The sequence below is a fragment of the Mobula hypostoma genome, chromosome 1 (genome assembly GCF_963921235.1).
Source record: "Mobula hypostoma chromosome 1, sMobHyp1.1, whole genome shotgun sequence".
Classification (NCBI taxonomy): domain Eukaryota; kingdom Metazoa; phylum Chordata; class Chondrichthyes; order Myliobatiformes; family Myliobatidae; genus Mobula; species Mobula hypostoma.
The window spans coordinates 29,027,963-29,048,432 of record NC_086097.1 but is presented as its reverse complement, the minus strand read 5'-3'; the positions used below and the strand labels follow the sequence as shown (position 1 = coordinate 29,048,432).

At 41.5% G+C, this 20,470-nt stretch overlaps 1 protein-coding gene across 1 annotated transcript in view; it reads right to left on the bottom strand.

Annotated features, from left to right (window-relative positions):
- LOC134345108 (protein angel homolog 1-like) overlaps positions 1 to 20,470 on the bottom strand; it is a 54,240-nt gene that overhangs the window by 23,772 nt on the left and 9,998 nt on the right. Inside the window, exons 4-6 of the mRNA XM_063045281.1 lie at positions 8,127 to 8,196; positions 1,685 to 2,127; positions 979 to 1,105 (exon numbers count right to left, since the gene is read on the bottom strand). Of these exons, the coding sequence (XP_062901351.1) occupies positions 979 to 1,105; positions 1,685 to 2,127; positions 8,127 to 8,196 (640 nt within the window). The remainder of the gene's footprint in view (positions 1 to 978; positions 1,106 to 1,684; positions 2,128 to 8,126; positions 8,197 to 20,470) is intronic.

The window sequence follows — 20,470 nt, the reverse complement described above, 5'->3', positions numbered from 1 at the left end:
GGGGGGGGAGAGAGGGGTGAAATAAGATATAATGACAACATTTGGGAGGCATTTAGACATTTTCAACAGTAGCAATTAGCGTAATGCTTTACTGCGCCAGTGATCAGCAACTGGGTTTAATTCCTGCCGCTGTCTGTAAGGAGTATGTACATTCTACTCATAGCACATGGGTTTCCCCTCGGGTGCTCGGGCTCCCCCTCACATTCCACAGACGTGCAGGTTAAGTTTAATGAGTTGTGGGCATACTATGTTGTCACCAGAAGCACGGTGAGCTACCCTTAGCATATCCTTCAACTGTGTTGGTCATTGCCACAAACAATGCATTTCATAGTATTTTTCAATGTGTGGGTGACAAATAAAGCTGATCTTTAAAAAAATAGAGTGAACCAGACCATGTGCAGGCAGATGGGAGTAGTTTCAATTGACATCACGGTCAGCATGGTAGACCGAAGGTCCTATTCCTGACCTGTTCTATGTTACCATTAGCATTCCCGTGGTGTCTCACCAAAATACAATTCATGACTACCTTTCTCCAAAAGCAATTAGATGCAAAGTGAACTGGAGCAACATTTGGGAAGAGGATCAAGGAAAATAGCGTGGCATAGCAGCATAGTTGTTAGCGCAACACTATTCTAGTGCCAGCAGCCAGGTTCGATTTTACCACTGTCTGCAAGAACTTTGTACATTCTCTCTGTGATTGCATGGGTTTCCTCAGGGTGCTCTGGTTTCCTCCCAAAATTCCAAAGACATACAGGTCAGCAGGTTAATTGGTCACATGGATGTAGTTAGGCAGCATGGGCTCCTTGGGCCAGAATGGCCTGTTACCAAGCTGTATCCATAAATAAAAATGAGGCTTTGCAGAGGGAAGGCATTTTAAAGGAATAATGAGACAAAATCTCAGTCCTAAAATACCCACCAACAGAAAGGAAAGAGTACCAGAAAGCAGCACAGCATCGCATGGGGAGATCTGTAACTAACCTGTAGTCTTCTTCTCACACACGCCGACATACTGACAGTTGTCAGTTATCCTGAGTCTGCTCGGCCACAGAGGACCGTAGAGTTTCCTCGGACAAAACTGATAAGAGTAATCCTCCTGACAGGATACCTGCCGAAACATTAATTATAATAAAACAGATCACTGGCATCCTCTCAGCAAAAGGGCCAGAGGCATCTCATTACAGAAAAACCTGGGAAGTTGTACAGTAAGATTGAAATAATTTACAGTGATGTTGCTGGGACGTGAGGACTTGCATTATAGAGAAAGGCTGAATAAGTTCAGACCTTATTCCCTGGAGCATAGGAGAATGAAGTACAATTTGATAGCATCACAAAATTATGAGGGGTATAATTCGGGTAAACGCAAGCAGGCTTTTTCACTGAGGTTGGGTGAGATTAGAACCTGAGGTCATGGGTTAAGGATGAAAGGTGAAACGTTTAAGGGGAACTTCACTCAGAAGGTGGTGAGAGCATAGAATAAGCTGCCAGCAGAACAAGTGGATGCAGGTTTGACTTCAACACTTAAGTTTGGATAAGTATATGGATGGAGGGGTATGGAGGGTTATGGTCCAGGTGCAGGTCAATGGGACTTGGCAGAGTTAGTTAACACAGACTGTTTCTGTACTGCAGGGCTCTATGACTCTAATGATAGCTTTGGAAATACTGAAATCTCATGCTGCCTCCTTACCTTCCAGGTAGGTATTCCATAATAGTACAGCTCTCCATTGCAGATGAGTTTATACAGAGGGGAGTCTGGGACAGAGTTCAGATCCCCACAGAGGATGATGGGGCAAGGTGTGCCATCACTCTGAGCTGCCTGCACCACCTGCTGAATTTCAGCAAACAACACAGCTAGCTGGGTGAGTTTGATGTCCCCCCGCCTCGGGTTGAAGATGAGGTGAGTGTTCGCCACGCAGATGTCGGGCAGCTTTGAGGCGTCTTGGCCGGAGCCTGGAGTTAGGGGCCGGAGCAAAGCCAGCAGTGCCACATTGTCCCTGTTCAACGTTTCCACAATGGGTCGGAAATATTCCACAGGGTGCTCAGAGACTAAACTAAACCGGTCCCGCTTAAAGCACACAGCACACCCATCTGTCTTGATGCCAGTGCGCCGTTTGTATAAGCAGTCATAACCTGGAGAGAAAACAAGCAGGTTCACACACGGGAAAGATAAAAGTAAACATTATTTGTCACATGTACATCGAGCAGACAGTGAAGAAAGGCTGAGTGACCTGGGGCTTTTTTCTTCAGGGCAAAGGAGAATGAGAGGTGACTTGATAAGAGATAAGAGGCATAGAGAGAGCGGATAGCCAGAGACTTTTTCCCAGGGTAGAGATAGTTTTAAGGTGATGGGAGGAAAGTATAGGGGAGGGCAATGTCAGAAGTAAGGTTTTTTTTAAATACACAGAGAGCGGTAGACGCACTGAACACTCAGCTGGGATTGTGGTAGAGGCAGATACATTAGAAACATTTAAGTGACTGTTAGAGATGATAGAAAAATGGAGAACTGTGAAAGAGAATGGTTAGATAGTAGGTGAAAAGGTCGGCACAACATTGTGTGCTGCACTGTTCTGTGATCTAAACGTCAATGATCAACACAGTGTGAGGATGCTCTGGGGGCAGCCCACAGGTGTTGCCATGTTCTGGTCCCAACAACTTACTAACCCATTTGTCTTTGAAATGTGGAGGGAAACCAGAACACGTGGAAGAAACCTATGCAGTCACAGGGAGAACGTACGAACTCCTTACAAACAGTGGAGGAAATTGAACTCTGACTACTGGCACTGTAAACCGTTACACTAGCTGCTATGCTACCACGCCACGCTAACCCGGAACCTTCAATGACCCCTCGATTGGAGTGAATGGGAAGCCTCTCCAGAATCTTCACTGACAACTGCGTGCAGGGCTCTGCTGAATCAGCAGAGGAGAAATCTTTGATAAGACATTAAACCAAGGCTCCATCTTCCCTCCTGAATTACAGATTCCACGACACCACTTAAAGAGGAACGGGGAGTAGATTTGGATGCTCTGGCCAATATGTATCTATTCACCCAGCATTACCAACATTACTGATTTTCTCGTTATCATTCTGCCATTTGTTGCCAATTGCATTTCCTAAGAGAGGCCTCAATTCAAAATGTATCATTGGCTGTGAAATGGAAATATTCAAGCAACACACACAAAATGCTGGAGGAACCCAGCAGACCAGGAGAAAAAAAGGCTGAGGAGAAGATTTAAAAGGTGGCGGGAAGGGAGAGAGAATCACCAGGTGAAAGCTGAAACCGGGAGGGGGAGGGTTGAAGTAAAAAGCTGAGAAGTTGACTGGTGAGATGAAGTGAGAGAGGGAAAAGAGGTTGGGGGGCTGGGAGGCATTACCACAAGTTTGATAAATCAATGTCATGCCTTCAGGTTGGAGGCTACCCAAACGGAATATAAGGTGTTGTTCCTCCAACCTGAGTGTGGTCATCACAGCAGTGGAGGACGCCATGGATGGACATATTGGAATGGGAATGGAACGTGGAATTAAAATGGGTGGCCACTGGGAGATCCCACTTGTTCTGACGGATGAAGAATAGATACTCAGCGAAGTGGTCTCCCAATCTATGTCGGGTCTCACCGATGTAAAGGAAGCCACATCGGGAGCACCAAACACAATACGTGACCCCAACAGACTCACAGGTGAAGTGTGACCTCACCTGGAAGGACTGTTTTAGGGCCCTAGATGGTAGTGAGGGAGGTGGTGTAGGGGCAGGTGTAGCATTTGTAATGCCTGCTGAGTTCCTCCAGCACTCTCTGTGTGTTGCTCATATTTCCAGCATCTGCAGATTTTCTCGTTAATGGAAATATCCCTTTCAGCATACAATTTCTTCCTCTTCCCTCTTTTTCAATTCTCTATTCTGGCTCTCCTCATACCCTTCTCACAAGCCCATCGCCTCCCTCTGGTTCCCCTCCTCCTGCTCTTTATTCCACGGTTCACTCTCCTATCAGGTTCCTTCTTCTTCAGCCTTTAACTTCTTTGACCCATCACCTCCCAGCTTCTTACTTCATTCCCCCTCTCCCACACCCACTTGGTCTCACCCATCACTTGCCAGTTTGTACTCGTCCCCCTCCTCCCCCATCTTCTTCTTCTGGCTTCTTACTCCTTCCTTTCTAGTCATGATAGACTGCCTTGGCCTGAAATGTTGACCACTTATTCCCTTCTGACCTCTGCATTTTGTGTCTCTCTCACTGGCTGTGGCACTTTGTAGAGTCCTTAAATGGATACAATCGGGCAGTAAAACAATGACAAGTGAATTTCTAATGACATATTTATAATTATCCTTCCCTGTTCCTTGGCATTTCAGCACAAGGTTGTAAGTTACAATAATAAATTTACATTGCAGCATTTAATACAAGACCATAAGACACAGGAGCACAATTAGGCCATTCAGCCCATTGAATCTGTTCTACCGTTTGATCATGGCCGATCCATCTCAACAGCAAAACAAGCCCCTTTCTCACCCTCTCGCCCACCCATCCACTCACATATAGACAGGCCACCTCTGGGCCCCTGACCAACAGTCCTTGGCCCCAGGTTTGCAGATGTTGGGCCTCCAACCTCCATTCCCTGGTCAGACTTGCAGACCTCTGACCTTGGAAACAAGCCTTTGGACCGACCTTCGGGCCTCACTACACTAGCTAATTTTGTCTACCTCTACAGGTTCATTCCCAGACACCTCCAAATCAGGAAAAATTAACCCAGTCTATTTCTGCTTTGTAATTAGTTGGCAATATCCAAAAGGTTCACTGGAGTTAACTCTTCCTATTTACTTTTTTACAGGAGTCCACAGCATCCTCTTGTAAATGGATGTGCAGATAGACCATAAAACATAGGGTTAAAATTAGGCCATTTAGACCACTGGGTCTCCTCTGCCACTCGACCATCGCTGATTTATTATCTCTCTCATCCCCATTATCCTGCCTTCGCTCCATAACATCCAACGCCCTTTCTAATCAAGAACCTATCAACTACTGCTTTCAAAAAGCCCAATGACTTAACCTCCAAAACCATCTGTGGCAATAAATTCCACAGGTTTTCCACCCTCTGGCTAAATAAATTCCTCATCATTTCTGTTCTAAAGGGACATTCTTGCATTCTGACACTGTGCTCTCTGGTCCTAGACTCCTCCACTATAGGCAACATCCATGCTACGTCCACTATCTAGGCCTTTCAATATTCGGTAGGTTTCAATGAGATTCTTAAGACATAAGGGCAGAGTTAAGCCCCTTGGCCCACCATGCCAGTCCATCACAGCAGATTTATTATTCCTCGCAACCCCATTCTCCTGCCTTCTTCCAGTAACCTTTGACACCCTGACTAACCTGGAATTTAAAGCAGACAAGTGCAAGGTGTTGCACTTCAGTAGGACCAATCAGGGTAGGTCTTACGCAGTGAACGGTCGGGCACTGAGGGGTGTGGTAGAACAAAGGGATCTGGGAATACAGGTCCATAATTCATTGAAAGTGGCGTCACAGTTTGATAGGGTTGTAAAGACAGTTTTTGGCTCATTGGCCAAAGTATTGAGGAGAGGAGATGGGATGTTATGTTGAAGTTATACAAGACATCAGTGATGCCTAATTTGGAGTACCATGTGCAGTTTTTCTCATCTATCTACAGGAAAGATGTAAATAAGGTTGAAAGAGTACAGAGGAAATTTCAAGGATGTTGCCAGGTCTGGAAAGATGGAATAGATTCGACTTTTATTCCTTGGAACATACAAGATTGAGAGGAGATTTAATAGATGTATACAAAATGATAAGGGGTATAGATAGGGTAAATGCCAGCAGGCTTTTTCTACTGAGGTTGGGAGGGACTACAACCAGAGGTCATGGGTTAAGGGTGAAAGGTTTGGATAGGTACATGGACGATAGGGCTGTGAAGGACTACAGTCCTGGTGCAGGTTAATGGGAGTAGGCAGTTTAAATGGCTCAGCACAGACTGGATGGGCCAAAGGGCCTGTTTCCGTGCTGTACTTCTCCACGTCTCAAACCAAGAACATATCAACCTTCGCTTTAAATATACTCAATGACTTGACCACCACAGCCGTCCATGGTAATGAATTCCATAGGTTCCCCACCCTCTTGTTAAAGAAATTCCTCATCTTTGTTCTAAATGGAAGTGCCTCTATTCTGAGGTTGTGACATCAAGCACCTCCAGCACTGAACTGTAATAAAAAGGAGAAGTTTATGCAAAGTCAATGTGCAGCAGAAATATTGTGTTAAAAGCGATGAGATAATGTTAAAGATTTGCCCAGTTACCTTAACAAGCCGTTCTGCTATTCAACTGAATTGACCGCTCTCGTTGTGTTGGATTGAAGTGTAGAATTGTTATTTTTCTTGTAGTTTAACTTTCCTGTGTTTGCTTGTATTTTCATATGATTATCTATTATATATACATGAAACTGTTCAGTGAATTTTCCAGGAATCACTGTACAGTTGCTTCTGTATTTTTTTTTAGAAACGTCTTAGTTTTCATTAGCGGGTCACACCACTTGAATCTGGCTATTTTATAGGTTATTTGTTATCATTGAAATGCTGTTATCACTAGTCTGAGTATGAGAAGACCACAACTGCTTTTAGTTTGTTTTTTTCTTTGCTCCTGTAATGTTTAATGAAATGGCTATAAGCCACAAGTTTTATGCCTCACTTCTGACTTGCAAAAGCATCAGAATCCAACAGTAGTTTAACTCTGCCTTGGCTCAGTAATATATAATGCACTCCCCCCCCCCTCACCTAACAACCTACTGTAGGCAATATTCAATCATGTACATCCTCTTGTTTGGCTTGAACATATCGGGGTGAGTTCAAATTTAGCCTAGCTCACTGAGTAGAGAAGTTCAGAATTCTTAAAAGTAAATCTACCAAAACTGAGCACAGCATTGAGGTCACCTTTTATAGGAAAGACATCATTAAACTGGGAAGAGTGCAGAGGAGATTTACGAGGATGTTTCCAGGACTCTAGGGTCTGAGCCAGAGGGAGAGGTTGGGAGGCTGGACTTCTATTCCTCGGAATGCAGGAGATTGAGAGGTGATCTTATAGTGGTGTATAAAACAAAGAGTGGTATAGATTGAGGCAATGCATACTGTCTTTTCCCCAGGGAAAGGGAACCAAGAACTAGAGGGCATAGTTTTAAAGTGAGTGGGAAAAGATTTAAAAGGGACCTGAGGGGAAACTTTTTCAAGCAGAAGATGGTTGATATTTGGAATAAACTGCCAGAGGAGTGTTTGAGGCTGGTACAATATATAAAAGACAATTGGATGAGAACATGGATAGGAGGGGTTTAGAGGGATATACAGCCAATGCAGGAAATGGGATTAAAGTTAATGAGCAAAATGGGTAGCATGGGCATGATGGGCAGAAGGGCCTATACAGTGCCATAAGTCTGCAGGAAGGAAAAACACACCTTGTGTGGATGGCAGAGTAACATAGTGGTTAGCACATTGGTTTACAGTGCCAGCGATCACCCACTGGAGTTCAATTCCCACCACTGTCTGGAAGAGTTTGAATGTTCTCCCCATGACCCTCATCCCAGTACTCCAGTTTCCTCCCATATTCCAAGAATGTATGGATAGGTCGAATGGTCCAATTCTGCTCCCATGTCTTATGGCCTTATGGTTAGTCAGTTGCTGGACATGCTATGTTGGTATTGGATGCAGGGTGACACTTGTGGGCTGCCCCCAGCACAATCATCAGTGATTTGATTGGTGCAGAGAAATGCATTGCACTGTATGTTTCCATGTACGTGTGATAAATAAAGCTAATATAATCTATTCCTTAGAGAATAGAGAAAAAAATCAATACATATGCTGAAGGTCCAAAGTGACACACACAAAGTGCTGGAGGAACTCAGCAAATCTACGGAGAGTACATGCTCAGATATGTGAAGAGGAGTAAACAGGTGAAGTTTCAGGCTGAGACCCTTCATCAGGGCTGGAGAGAAAGGGGAATAAGCCAAAATAAGAAGGTGGGAGGGAATGAATATGAGGGGGAAGGTGGGAGGAAAAGGAGTACAAACTGGCAGGTGAGGGGTTAAGCCAGAATAAGAAGGTGGGAGGTAGCAAAAATAAATTCCAGTTCATTTTGGGTCACTCACCCCTTAGCTGGAGAGCTGGCCGAAACTGCTGATAGTAATGGTTTTCCTGAACTTCCTGCAGGCACATAATCTGATAGGGAAATAGAAGATATTTAGGTTGTCACAGGAGCTGAGGACTGAGTAGCAATTTAAAATTTATGTCTTTAAGGATAAACTTTATTTGTCACATGTACATTGGAACCTGCAGTGAAATGTGTAATTTTGGGTCAAATCAAATCAATGTAGGTAGCGCTGGGCAGCCTGCAAGCTTCGCCACATTTCTGGCACCAACAAAACATGCCCACAACTTAGTAACTCTAACTAATGTGGGAGGAAACCAGAGAACCCAGAGAAAGCCCATGTGATCATGGGTGGGGGGGGGGAGGAGACATACTAACTTCTTACAGGCAGCAGTGGGAATTGAGTCACGAGTAAGGTGATGCGCTGTTACGTTACCACGCTGCCCCAACGCCTACATGTTTGCATCGACCAGGCACTGTGCTGAAGCGAGCAGACACTGATATAAGCTAGTACTGACATAAGAGACAGTAAAGACATTGAACACAAGGTGCTTTACGGGAGCATTTTCCCGGCAAAATTTTGTCACAGTGCCAAGTTAACTGACCAGAAGCAAGTTTTAAGTAACATCTTGAAGGAAGCATTGGGAAGCAATCCAACAGCTGAAGGACACAGCTGTCAATGGTGGGGTGATTATTTATTTAGAGATTCAGCCTTTCAGCCCAACCAGCCGGTGCTGCCCAATTACACTCATGTGACCAATTAACCTTCTAGCCTGTACATCCTTGGAGCCTGGGAGGAAACAGGAGCATCCCGTGGAAACCCTTAAGGTCATGGGCAAACTCCTTACATTCAGCAGCAAGTCTCAACCTGCTTTGCTGGTGCTGTAACTGCTATGCTACTGAACTGCCCATTTATTACTGCTATGTGTACTGTTTACTCTAGAAGCAAAATGCAAAAACCAGCAGTCCAAGGATGTGCTGGGTGCTGCCTCCAAGTATCATTATGCTTCTGGCGCCAACAAACATGCCCACAACTTAGTGACCTCAACTGTACGTCTTTGGAATGTGGGAGGAAACCAGAGCACCCAGAGGAAACCCATGTGGTCAAATTTAGGGATACTCCAGAGACCAAAGTTAGAGGAGAACAGAGATTATAAAGGGAGAAGTCTAATGTTATGAGACATAGTCAAGACGGAGAGGAAGGATCTTTCTACCCCATGGTGAGGGTGTCTGAGACAAGAGACTTAAGGTGAGCGTGGGAAGTCTAGAGGAATGCAAGGGTGTATTTCTACTGTTCAACCCCACAGAGAGGGATTGAAATCTGGAATGCACTGCCTGAGATGATGGTCTCAAACATTTCAGAAACAGCAAAAACAAACTTTTCAATTAGCAAGGTATAGATGTCTAAGGACCTAATGCAGGTCCTGTACATGGGATTAGTTTACATGGATGCAATAGTTAGCAAGGACATGATGAACCAATGGCCCTTATTCTGCACAGTACAACTAGAGATTATGGATGTTGAGAAGGCCAAAATAATTGAAGAGGTTTCACATTCTTGTTTATAATTTTTAAACAGAAATAATACTTAAGTGGCAGTCAGTGTAGTTCAGCTAGACTCTGTTACAACAGGAGCAGCTGTGCTTTGGACGACCCTAGGTCTACAGAGGATAAAATCTGAGAGAAAGCCAGTTAAATCTTTAGCAGCAGTTAGGCAGAGGCAAGAGTGGAGTCGAGCAGTGTTAGAGAGGTTGAATAAGCGACTTTAGTAAAAGTTTAGTGCGATAGTGTTCTATGTTAAGTGAGACTAGAACTAGGGGACATAACCTCAAGATTCAGAGGAGTAGACTGAGGACAGAGGAGGAGCTACTTTTCCCAGAGAGAAATTAATCTGTGGAATTCTCTGCCCGGGGAAGTAGTACAAGCTGTTTCATTAAATATATTTAAGACACATTTAGATGATAGATTCTTGTCCAGTTTAAGAGTTATAGGGAAAAAGCAGGTAGGTGAAGCTGAGTTCACAGCAAGATCAGCCATCATTTTATTGAATTGCAGAGCAACCTCTACAGACCAGTTGGCTCACACCTGCTCCTGTTTCTTAGGATCTTTCTTTCTTTCTTTCTTTTTAAATCTTTTTATTAAATAAGTATACAAAAAGGTAAGCCATATAGACACTAATACACTGTTAGAATATAATAAAATTACAGAAGATATTAATACAAAAAAAAATACTACAAACAATGTAATTTAAACATAACATACCAAGGTAACATAATAGTATACTAATTTTATTTATATATCAATAGAGAAAAGGAAACCCCCCCCCCAAAAAAAACCCACCGTGCAACTAACTAAAAGCAAAGCAAAGCAATGGGCTAACTTGAAACCAAACAGAGTTAAACTTAAAATCACGTCCTCAATCCCGACCTCCATTAAAAACAGTAAAAAAAAACAAGAAGGGTATATATTACATTAAATGAAAATATTGAATGAAAGATCTCCAAGTCTGTTCAAATTTAAATGAGGAGTCATAAAGATTGCTTCTAATTTTCTCAGATTCAAGCATAATATCGTCTGAGAAAACCAAAAAAAGGTAGTTGGAGCATTAAGCTCTTTCCAATGTTGTAAGATACATCTTTTCGCCATTAAAGTAAGAAATGCAATCATTCTACGGGCTGAAGGGGAGAGATTACTGGAAATTTTAGGTAGTCCAAAGATAGCAGTAATAGGGTGAGGAGAGATATCTATATTCAATACCTTGGAGATAATATTAAAAATGTCTCTCCAAAAAGTTTCCAAAGTAGGGCAAGACCAAAACATATGAGTTAAAGAGGCTATCTGCCCCGGACATCTATCACAAAAAGGATTAATATGAGAATAAAAGCGCGCTAACTTATCTTTGGACATATGTGCTCTATGAACAACTTTAAATTGAATTAGGGAATGTTTAGCACAGATAGAGGAAGTATTGACTAATTGTAAAATCTGCCCCCAGTCATCCACGGAAATGGTAAACCCCAATTCCTGTTCCCAATCTACCCTAATCTTATCAAATGGAGCTTTCCTAAGTTTCATAATAATATTATAAATCATAGCCGATGCACCTTTCTGACATGGATTAAGATTGATTATAGTATCTAAAATGTATGTAGGAGGAAGCATTGGAAAGGAAGAAAGTATAGTACTTAGGAAATTTCTAACTTGTAGATATCTAAAAAAATGTATTCTTGATAAGTTATATTTATTAGATAATTGTTCAAAAGACATAAGGGAACTATCTAAAAATAAATCCAAAAACCGTGAAATACCCTTAGTCTTCCAAATTTGAAAAGCACGATCCGTAAAAGAGGGAGAAAAAAATATTACCTAAAATAGGAATCGCTAACCCAAATTGATTAAGATCAAAAAATTTTCTGAATTGAAACCAAATACGCAAGGTATATTTAACTATCGGGTTAGACACCTGTTTAAGGCGTTTCCAATCAAAAGGAAGAGAGGAACCTAAAATAGAGCCAAGTGTAAAACCCTGAACAGATTGTAATTCCAATACTACCCATTTAGGAATGGATAGTATATCCTGGTCCAGTAACCAGAATTTCATATGTCGAATATTAATTGCCCAATAATAAAATCTAAAGTTAGGTAATGCTAAGCCTCCATCTCTCTTAGCTTTCTGTAAATGTATTTTACCCAGTCTCGGGTTTTTATTCTGCCAAATAAATGAAGAAATTTTAGAGTCAACTTTGTCAAAAAAAGATTTTGGAACAAAGATTGGTAATGCCTGAAATATATATAAAAATTTTGGCAAAAAAAACATTTTAACTGCATTAATACGACCAATCAAAGTTAAATCTCTTCCTATAGATGCTGCTTGGCCTGCTGCGTTCACCAGCAACTTTGATGTATGTTGCTTAAATATAAAGGAAACCATTTAGATGAAAGTTGAGTAATATGGTCTATTAATGGTAAAAAGTTAGTCTTAAATAAATCTTTGTATTTACAAGTAATTTTAATCCCAAGATATGAAAAATAATTATTAATCAATTTAAATGGAAATTTATAATATAAGGGAAGTTGTTTATTAATCGGAAAGAGTTCACTCTTACTAAGATTTAATTTATAACCTGAAAAAAGACCAAATTGTACTAATAACTCTAAAACAGCCGGGATGGATTTTTGAGGATTAGAAATATATAAAAGTAAATCATCAGCATAGAGTGATAATTTAGGGGACTTTAAGCCCCGAGTTATCCCAGTAATATTTGGAGATTCTCGAATGGCAATTGCAAGAGGTTCTAATGCAATATCAAATAATAAGGGACTAAGAGGACAACCTTGTCGAGTACCTCGAAAAAGAGGGAAAAAAGGTGAACTTAAAGAGTTAGTACGGACCGAGGCCACAGGAGAATAATATAAGAGTTTAATCCAGGATATAAATTTCGAGCTAAAATTAAACATTTCAAGCACCTTAAATAAATAAGGCCATTCTACTCTATCAAAAGCTTTCTCGGCATCTAAAGAGATAACACATTCAGGAACATTTTGTGAGGGAGTATAAACGATATTTAACAGTGTACGAATATTATAAAAAGAGTAACGACCTTTAATAAAACCCGTTTGGTCTTCCGAAATAATAGAGGGAAGTACTTTTTCTAATCTATTTGCTAATACCTTAGAAAAAACTTTAGAATCAACATTTAATAAAGATATTGGTCTATAAGATGCACATTGAGCAGGATCTTTATCCTTCTTTAATATTAAAGAAATTGACGCTCTATTAAAAGATTCAGGAAGTTTACCAAGTTTCAATGAAGCCTCAAAAACCCTACAGAGCCAAGGGATTAATGAAGGAGCAAAACATTTATAAAATTCTACGGTAAACCCATCAGGGCCAGGAGCTTTCCCCAAATTCATAGAGAAAATAACATTCTTAATCTCATCCATGGTAATGGGAGTATCTAACATAGAAGCCATATCCTGTGAAATCTCAGGGAAGTCTAAATTACCTAAAAAAATCATTCATATATTTAGAATCTCGAGGAGACTCTGATTGATATAAGGAAGAGTAAAAATCACAGAAGGTTTGATTAATCCCCACATGATCAAGTATCAGTCGATCATTTTGGTTATAAATCTGATTAATTTGAGATTTACCATAATTAGACTTCAATTGATTAGCCAACAGTTTGCCAATTTTGTCACTGTGTAAATAAAATTCACTTCTTGTTTTCTTTAATTGGTTTACAATCGAGGACGAGAGTAATAAACTGTGTTCCATTTGAAGTTCAGTTCTTTGTTTATATAACTCCTCAGAAGGAGCTATAACATATTTCTTATCAATTTCCTTAATCTTGTCCACAATTACCAACTCCTCCTGCTTCTGCTTCTTCCTCAAAGCAGCAGAATACGAGATAATCTGACCACGAATATAAGCTTTAAAAGTGTCCCAAAGAGTGTTAACAGAAATATCCTCTGTATGGTTAATTGTAAAAAAAAGATCAATCTGTTCATTCATAAAGTTAACAAAGTCCGAGTCCTGAAGCAACAGCGAATTAAAACGCCATTGTCTATTATTTTGTATATTGGCCAGAATTTTAATAGAAAGCTTAAGTGGAGCATGATCCGAAATGGTTATAGAATCATAATCACATTTAATCACTGAGGAAATAAGACGAGAATCAATAAAGAAATAATTAATTCTTGAATAGGAATGATGAACATGTGAAAAAAAAGAAAAATCTTTTTCCTGAGGATGCAAAAAGCGCCAAATGTCCGTCGACCCAGAATCAGAAAGGAATGAATTAATCAAAGTTGCAGATTTATTAGGTAAGGTCCGTAAAGGAGCCGAACGGTCCAAAGCTGGAGACAAACAGGTATTAAGATCTCCGCCCCAGATCAATGAAAACTCATTCAAATTCGGAAACTGATTAAATAATGATTTATAAAATTCCGGACAGTCCATATTAGGAGCATAAACATTAACCAAAACTACTTTTTTATTGAATAGTAAACCACTAACCAATAGAAATCTACCATTCGGATCAGAAATAATATCATGTTGTATAAAAGTAACTGAGGAGTCTATAAAAATAGAGTCGCCTCGAATCTTAGCATTGGAGTTCGAATGAAACTGTTGTCCCTTCCAGAATTTAAAAAAACGTAGTCTGTCCCCCCTCCGCACATGGGTCTCTTGTAAGAATAAAATTTGTGCTTTAAGTCTCCGGAACACTTTAAAAACTTTTTTCCTTTTAATAGGATGATTAAGACCATTAGTATTCCAGGAGACAAAATTAATAATAGACTCCATAAACCCTAAAGTCAACCCACAACAAGGAGGATTGACGATAGGCTCGACCCACGAACCCGGAGAGGGAACAGAACATACAAGAGATACCGGGAAGAACGCAACCAATACTTCAATAATGTATATAGCCCAAGAAGAAAGAAACTAAAACGTGAAGCCCCTCCCACCACCCCCCACCCCATGACCCCAAGGCTAAATCTAACGCAGACCAGCCCGAAAGAAGCAAGCACTAAAACTACCCCCATGACTTCCGGTATACGCTCCCTAAAAAAAAGTGTAAATATAAAAAAGATCAGCTGATAATAAAACAGTAAAAGAATAAAAAAAAGATAACTCAATTAAAATAAACACATAACAGAATAAAAGCCAGAAAATATATTAAAAAAACCGCAATAAACCCCAGACCCATGAATAAACAGAACAACAAAAAAAAGATTATTAACATTAACTAGTTATAAAAACCTACAAAACAAAATAGATTTAAAAAAAAACTACAAAATTTAAGGCCACAAAGAAAATACGTAAAATGACAATAAGGAAGTAACCACCCAGAATCCCCTGGGAAAAAGAAAGAAATGACGCAGTTAAAAAGAAAGTTTAGCAACCATATTAAGTAATCAAAAATAAACTTTTCTGCCCAAATAGGGCAAAAAAAAATTAAGACCGACAAATTCACAGCCTCCGATCAACGGAGATAGTTAAAAAAATTACAATTAAGATGTTGAAGGTGAAAATTGATCCAGATAACTCTGGGCATCCGATGGAGAGTCAAAAAAACGGAGGGCTCCATCCAACGTACGACTCCTTAGACGTGCAGGGTAAAGAAGCGCTGGTTTTAAATCCATCTTGTAGAGTTCCGACATCACAGATCTGTAACGAACCCGTTGATCCCGGATTGGTTTACTGAAATCTTCCACGAATCGGAATTTAAGATCCAAAAAATCAATGAAACCTTTAGGTCGAACAAATCGAAACAGTTTCTCCTTGTCTTGAAAGTAATGAAACCGTAAAATGACATGTCGAGGTTTATCTGACCTAAGCAAGTATGATGGAACTCTGTGAACGCGATCCAATAGCGGTGGTTGGTCAGGAAATACAGTAGGAAATGCATCTTTTAAAAGTTGAGAAAAATACTTCATAGGGTTATCAGATTCAACAGCTTCACGCACCCCGATCATTCGTAGATTCTGCCGTCGCACTCTAGATTCTAAGTCAGAGTTTTTAAAGGTCAGAAAGTCAAGTTTCTTCTTCATTACATTAATTGTTTCTTCGATTTTCCCCATCTTAAGCTCACTTTGTTGCGTGGATTTTTGAAGATCAGATATAGCCGACTGATGTTCCGTAATAGATGTTTGTATCTTATCGATTGAATCGGCAATTTTCTGGAAATTAATTGAAATTTCCGCACGAATCAGCTCCGTAACAGAGGTTGAAATTTCCGCACGAATCAGCTCCATAACAGAGGTTGAAATTTCCCTTTGAATTAACTCCGATATAGCTTTCAAAGTCACCGGTGGTTCAGTCGGGGGGAAATCAATACCTTTCGGTTTAACCGGAGGTTTGCCATCCTTCCCATTTTTCCCATTCTTAGACATAGCAGACCTTAAACGCATCCAGTTATCGAAGAGCCCAATTTATTTCAAAGTATTGTAAAAGTTGATGCCTTAATGGTTAATTAAAATATAGCTGATCATAAGAAAAAAAACTCAGAGGTAATGGAGCGAGTCAAGAACGCGACTTCACTCCATGAGTGCTACCGGAAGTCCCCCAGGATCTTACATTATAACAATTACCAAATCCACCGACTTCTGTGTTCCTTACAGTCAGAGCAAATTTCCACCCATCAAATACACAGTTTGATAATTTACAGACAGAGAAGGGGGTCAACAGAGGTGGTGGTGTGGTAGAGCTGGATGTACTCAGTATATATTTGGAAAACGATGTCACATCAGACAGGATTGTAACCCAGTGATAATGGCAAGTACTGTCCACAGAGCTGAATAGCCAACTACAAGTTCAACTTAAAAAAAAAATTAGTGTTAAGAATATCCTTCCAATTTATTCAGGAGTTGCATGTCTTATGAGGATATGTTGAGTGAGCGAGGGCTTTTCTGCAGTGAGTGAAGGAGGATGAGAAGTGACCTGATAGAGCTGTACAAGCTGACAAAAGGCAGAGATCAAATGAATAGCCAGATGGAAGTTTGGGGGATTGGGGAGTCAGAGGTAAGTTTTTTGTTAATATCAACAGAGAGTTGTTGATGCATGGAAGCCCCTGCCAAGCGTGACAAGCAGACACATTAGGGACTTATAAGAGACTCTTAGATAGGCACAAGGATGATAGAAAAATGGAGGCTTTGTAGGAGAGAAGAGGTAATCTTGGAGTAGGTTAAAAGGCTGCCACAACATTGTGGGCCAAAGGGTCTGTCCTATGCTGCTATGTTCTATGTTCTACTGTACATTCCTGCTACTAGCACACTGTTAAACTTGCCTATCCCCAACATTTAATGCACTTTAGGACAAATCTGTTTCATCATTCACTATTCTGTCCTGTTGTATATTCATGGAGCCATCTTTTAACACTGTAACAAAAGGGGTTTATTTTGGGTGTCTGCAGTGTACACTCAAGAGGCTTTTGGAACTGACACTAGTAATCAATATTCACAGGGGTTCTGCTAATTGGATATGCTATCACTGTAAATATCTAACTCAGTAAACTTACCTGACTATATTCAAAATAGTAAAGTAGGTGATCTTAGCCATTGAAGATGTAGTTAATTGTTTGCAGTCTAAAACACTGCATCAGGAAGGTGACAGTCACTTGGATCTTCTTGGACTCGCTCTCCTGAAGGTTTGCTGTACAAATCAGGACTTTCCTATTTCCCAGTTGCAACTTCCATGTGGCTAAGTTTCGATCAGCTACCGCAAACAGTACAGTGGTGGAAGGAGCCAAGTAGAGGCTGGGTATCACAAGCATAGCCACACACTGACACTGCTTGAAGGCATGCAGCCCGTGAGGCTCCATTCAACTGCAGACCTTCATTCTTGGCAAGGTTTTCCCTCATTTCCCTCCTGCTTCTTGCCTCAAAAGTACCCTGTGCTTACATCATGCTTCATTACAACCCCAGCACATGAAAACTGATGTCAAAATGGCTGTTGTGACACGTCTAGTGTGGTAGTGTAGTAGGTAGTGCTTGCTGCTCTCACTGTCAGCTTCCACTGTTGACTAGTGGTCTTGTGAAAAGGAGAGCTGAATGTATAAGTCTCTCTCTGCCAATACATCGCCTCTCTAACAGCAAACTTCATGTCATGCTTCCTTGCTGGCACAAACTGAAACTGAACTCCTTTCAGACTCAGGCTGAATTATACAGGACAGGGAGGAGGTCTGGCCCCTGCACACATAGCATGCAGGCCCACTGGCTTGTGGACATACTCTGGTGCTCATGAACCAGATCCCCAGCTATGTGGGCAGCCTCGGGAGAGACAAAGGCTATGGGAGTAAACCCAGACAGCAAATGCAGAGTGGAGGCCTTAAGGTGGCTGCACATCATTGAACATCCTTCTGGCAGCTCCTGCAGCCAAGCTGGTGCCAAATGTACTGCTTCATAAGCTTTCCTTTGGGTTACACTGGTGAGGCCAAAAGGGGAATCTTGACAACTGGGCATCTCAGGATCTCCATACCTTCCGCCCAGGCTTCTGATGATGATCACCACCACCCATTGTCCTTCGAGACAGATGGATGTCAATCACCAACCACATGAAAACTGGTCAAAGGTCTCAACCCTTATCTGAGATCAAAATGGCTGTTGTTCATTGAGAAGTTAACCGGAGGGGCGCGTCAGAAAGGTTATCCAGCTCTGGGGATCACTGTGATTAAAGCCAGACCTCTCAGCCCACCCCCTACCTCTCTTACCAAGCACTTTCTGGTCAGCTGTGGGAGTCAGAGAGCTTATAATGGGTGCCTGTTTTAACCTATCCACAGAGATAAAATCAAAAACATTTATTTCTACTTGTGCTGCCAACTCATATGTCTTATTACAAATGTCCCCCTTCTTTCGGGTAAAGAGCCTCAAGCTTTGGGCTGTTATAGCTTTTACTTCATTCAATTTCTGCCAAACAATTGCATCTATTTTCTGGCCCTTCCTGTCATACTTTTCTTTCACTTGATAGCGGTGTACCAGACAAGAGGCATAGATCGTGTAGGCAGCCAGAAACATTTCCCCAGGGTAAGAATAGCTAAGACAAGAGGGTAATTTTAAGATGGATCAGAGGAAAGTACAGGGAGGAATTCAGAGGTAGCTGTTTTTTCTTAAAAATACACAGACATGGTGGGTGATTGGATTACCATACTAGGAGTGATGGTAGAGGCAGATAGACAGATCAGGGACATTTAGTCTGGCACACGGATGAGAAAAGAATGGTTATGAGGGCGACATTGGTTAGAATGATCTACCGGTAGGCACAACATTAGCTGAAGGACCCGGACTGTGCTGTACTCTTCTATATTCTACATCACTATCCCGTGCCAATCTTCTCATCTCCTTTTTAAACTTTTTATCACTTGAACCCTCACCCTAACTCCAATTAATTGAATGCTATCTAGTTACACATTACATCCAATTACTAGTACCAGCACGTTTCAAATGAAGCCTCTCCCAATGTAAGTTCTCCCCCAGTGCCAATACTCATGCCTCAGTGAACGAGGTATCTCTCCCACGTCCCTGGGCACACTGCAGCCTTCCAGATGCAAATCTAATTCTACAGCTTCTGCCATCTTACTTTTTCCTGCCTGGCCCAACAAGCCCACGCCACCCTATTGCACCTACGTGATCAATTTCCCTACTAACCTGTACGCCTTTGGAATGTGGGAGGAAACCGGAGTGTACAGAGGAAACCTACGCGGTCGTGGGGAGGAAGAACAAGCTCCTTACGGACAGCTGTGGAATTGAACCCCAGTCACTGGTGCTGTAATAGTGTTATGCTAACTGCTACCTCAACATTCACCTGTGTCGTTGGCTCAGCAATTTTCTCTCCACAAGCACAGGTGAACCAGCATTCTACACCTCTCAATCACTATATGCTCTCTTCATTGTTCATTTACTTTCTAATTGTTCCCATTTACACATTGACCATAGGACTCTATTAACTTATCTCCTCCCTTTGTCCCTTCCACCTATCCCCCACCTTTTTCTGCAACCTAAAACTTTTTATTAAGAGATACAGCACAGTACCAGGCCCTCCTGAACCAACAGCCTGTGCCACCCAATTACACCCAGGTGATGAATTAACCAACTAACCTGTATGTCTTCAGGATGTGCGAGGAAGCCAGAGTAGCTGCAGGACAATCTACACAGTCACAGGGAAAACGCACAAACTCTTATAGACACCAGAATTGAACTCTGGTCGCTGGTGCCATAACAGCACTGTGTTAACCGCTACACCACTGTGTCGCCCAAACTAATTTGTTTTCTTTCTTTCCCAGGTCTGACAAACAGTCTTTGATGCAGTCCCTCTTTTTTTTTCTTTCTATAGATGCTGCCCAACTTGCTACTTTCAGCATTTTTGTTTCATATTTCAATATTAATTGGAAATGTAATTGAGCCAAACCTGAAGGACAACAAATCCAGTGGTGGAGGAACTCAGCGGGCCAGGCAGCATCTATGGAAGGAAATGGACAGTCGATGTTTCAGGTAAGAGAGGGAAGACAGGCAAGTGTGGTGGGGGGGGGGTGAGAAAAGAGTGGAAATGACACAAGAAACAGAGATAACAGATAGAAGTGACAGGGGACTGAAGAAGACGGAATCTGATAGGAGAGGAGAGTGGACAATGAAAGAAAGGAAAGCAGGTGGGCAGGGAAACTTGTGGGAGGGGAAAGAAATGGGCTGATGGGTGTGGAGGAAGGTAGAGTGGAAAAGAGGGGAATGTTTACTGTAAATTAGAGCAATTAACATCAGTTTGGGGACTACCAAGGCAGATTATGTGGTGCTATACTTCTAATCCCTGTCTGACCACAACTTTGCCTTAGAGGAGGCTGTGGGCAGACA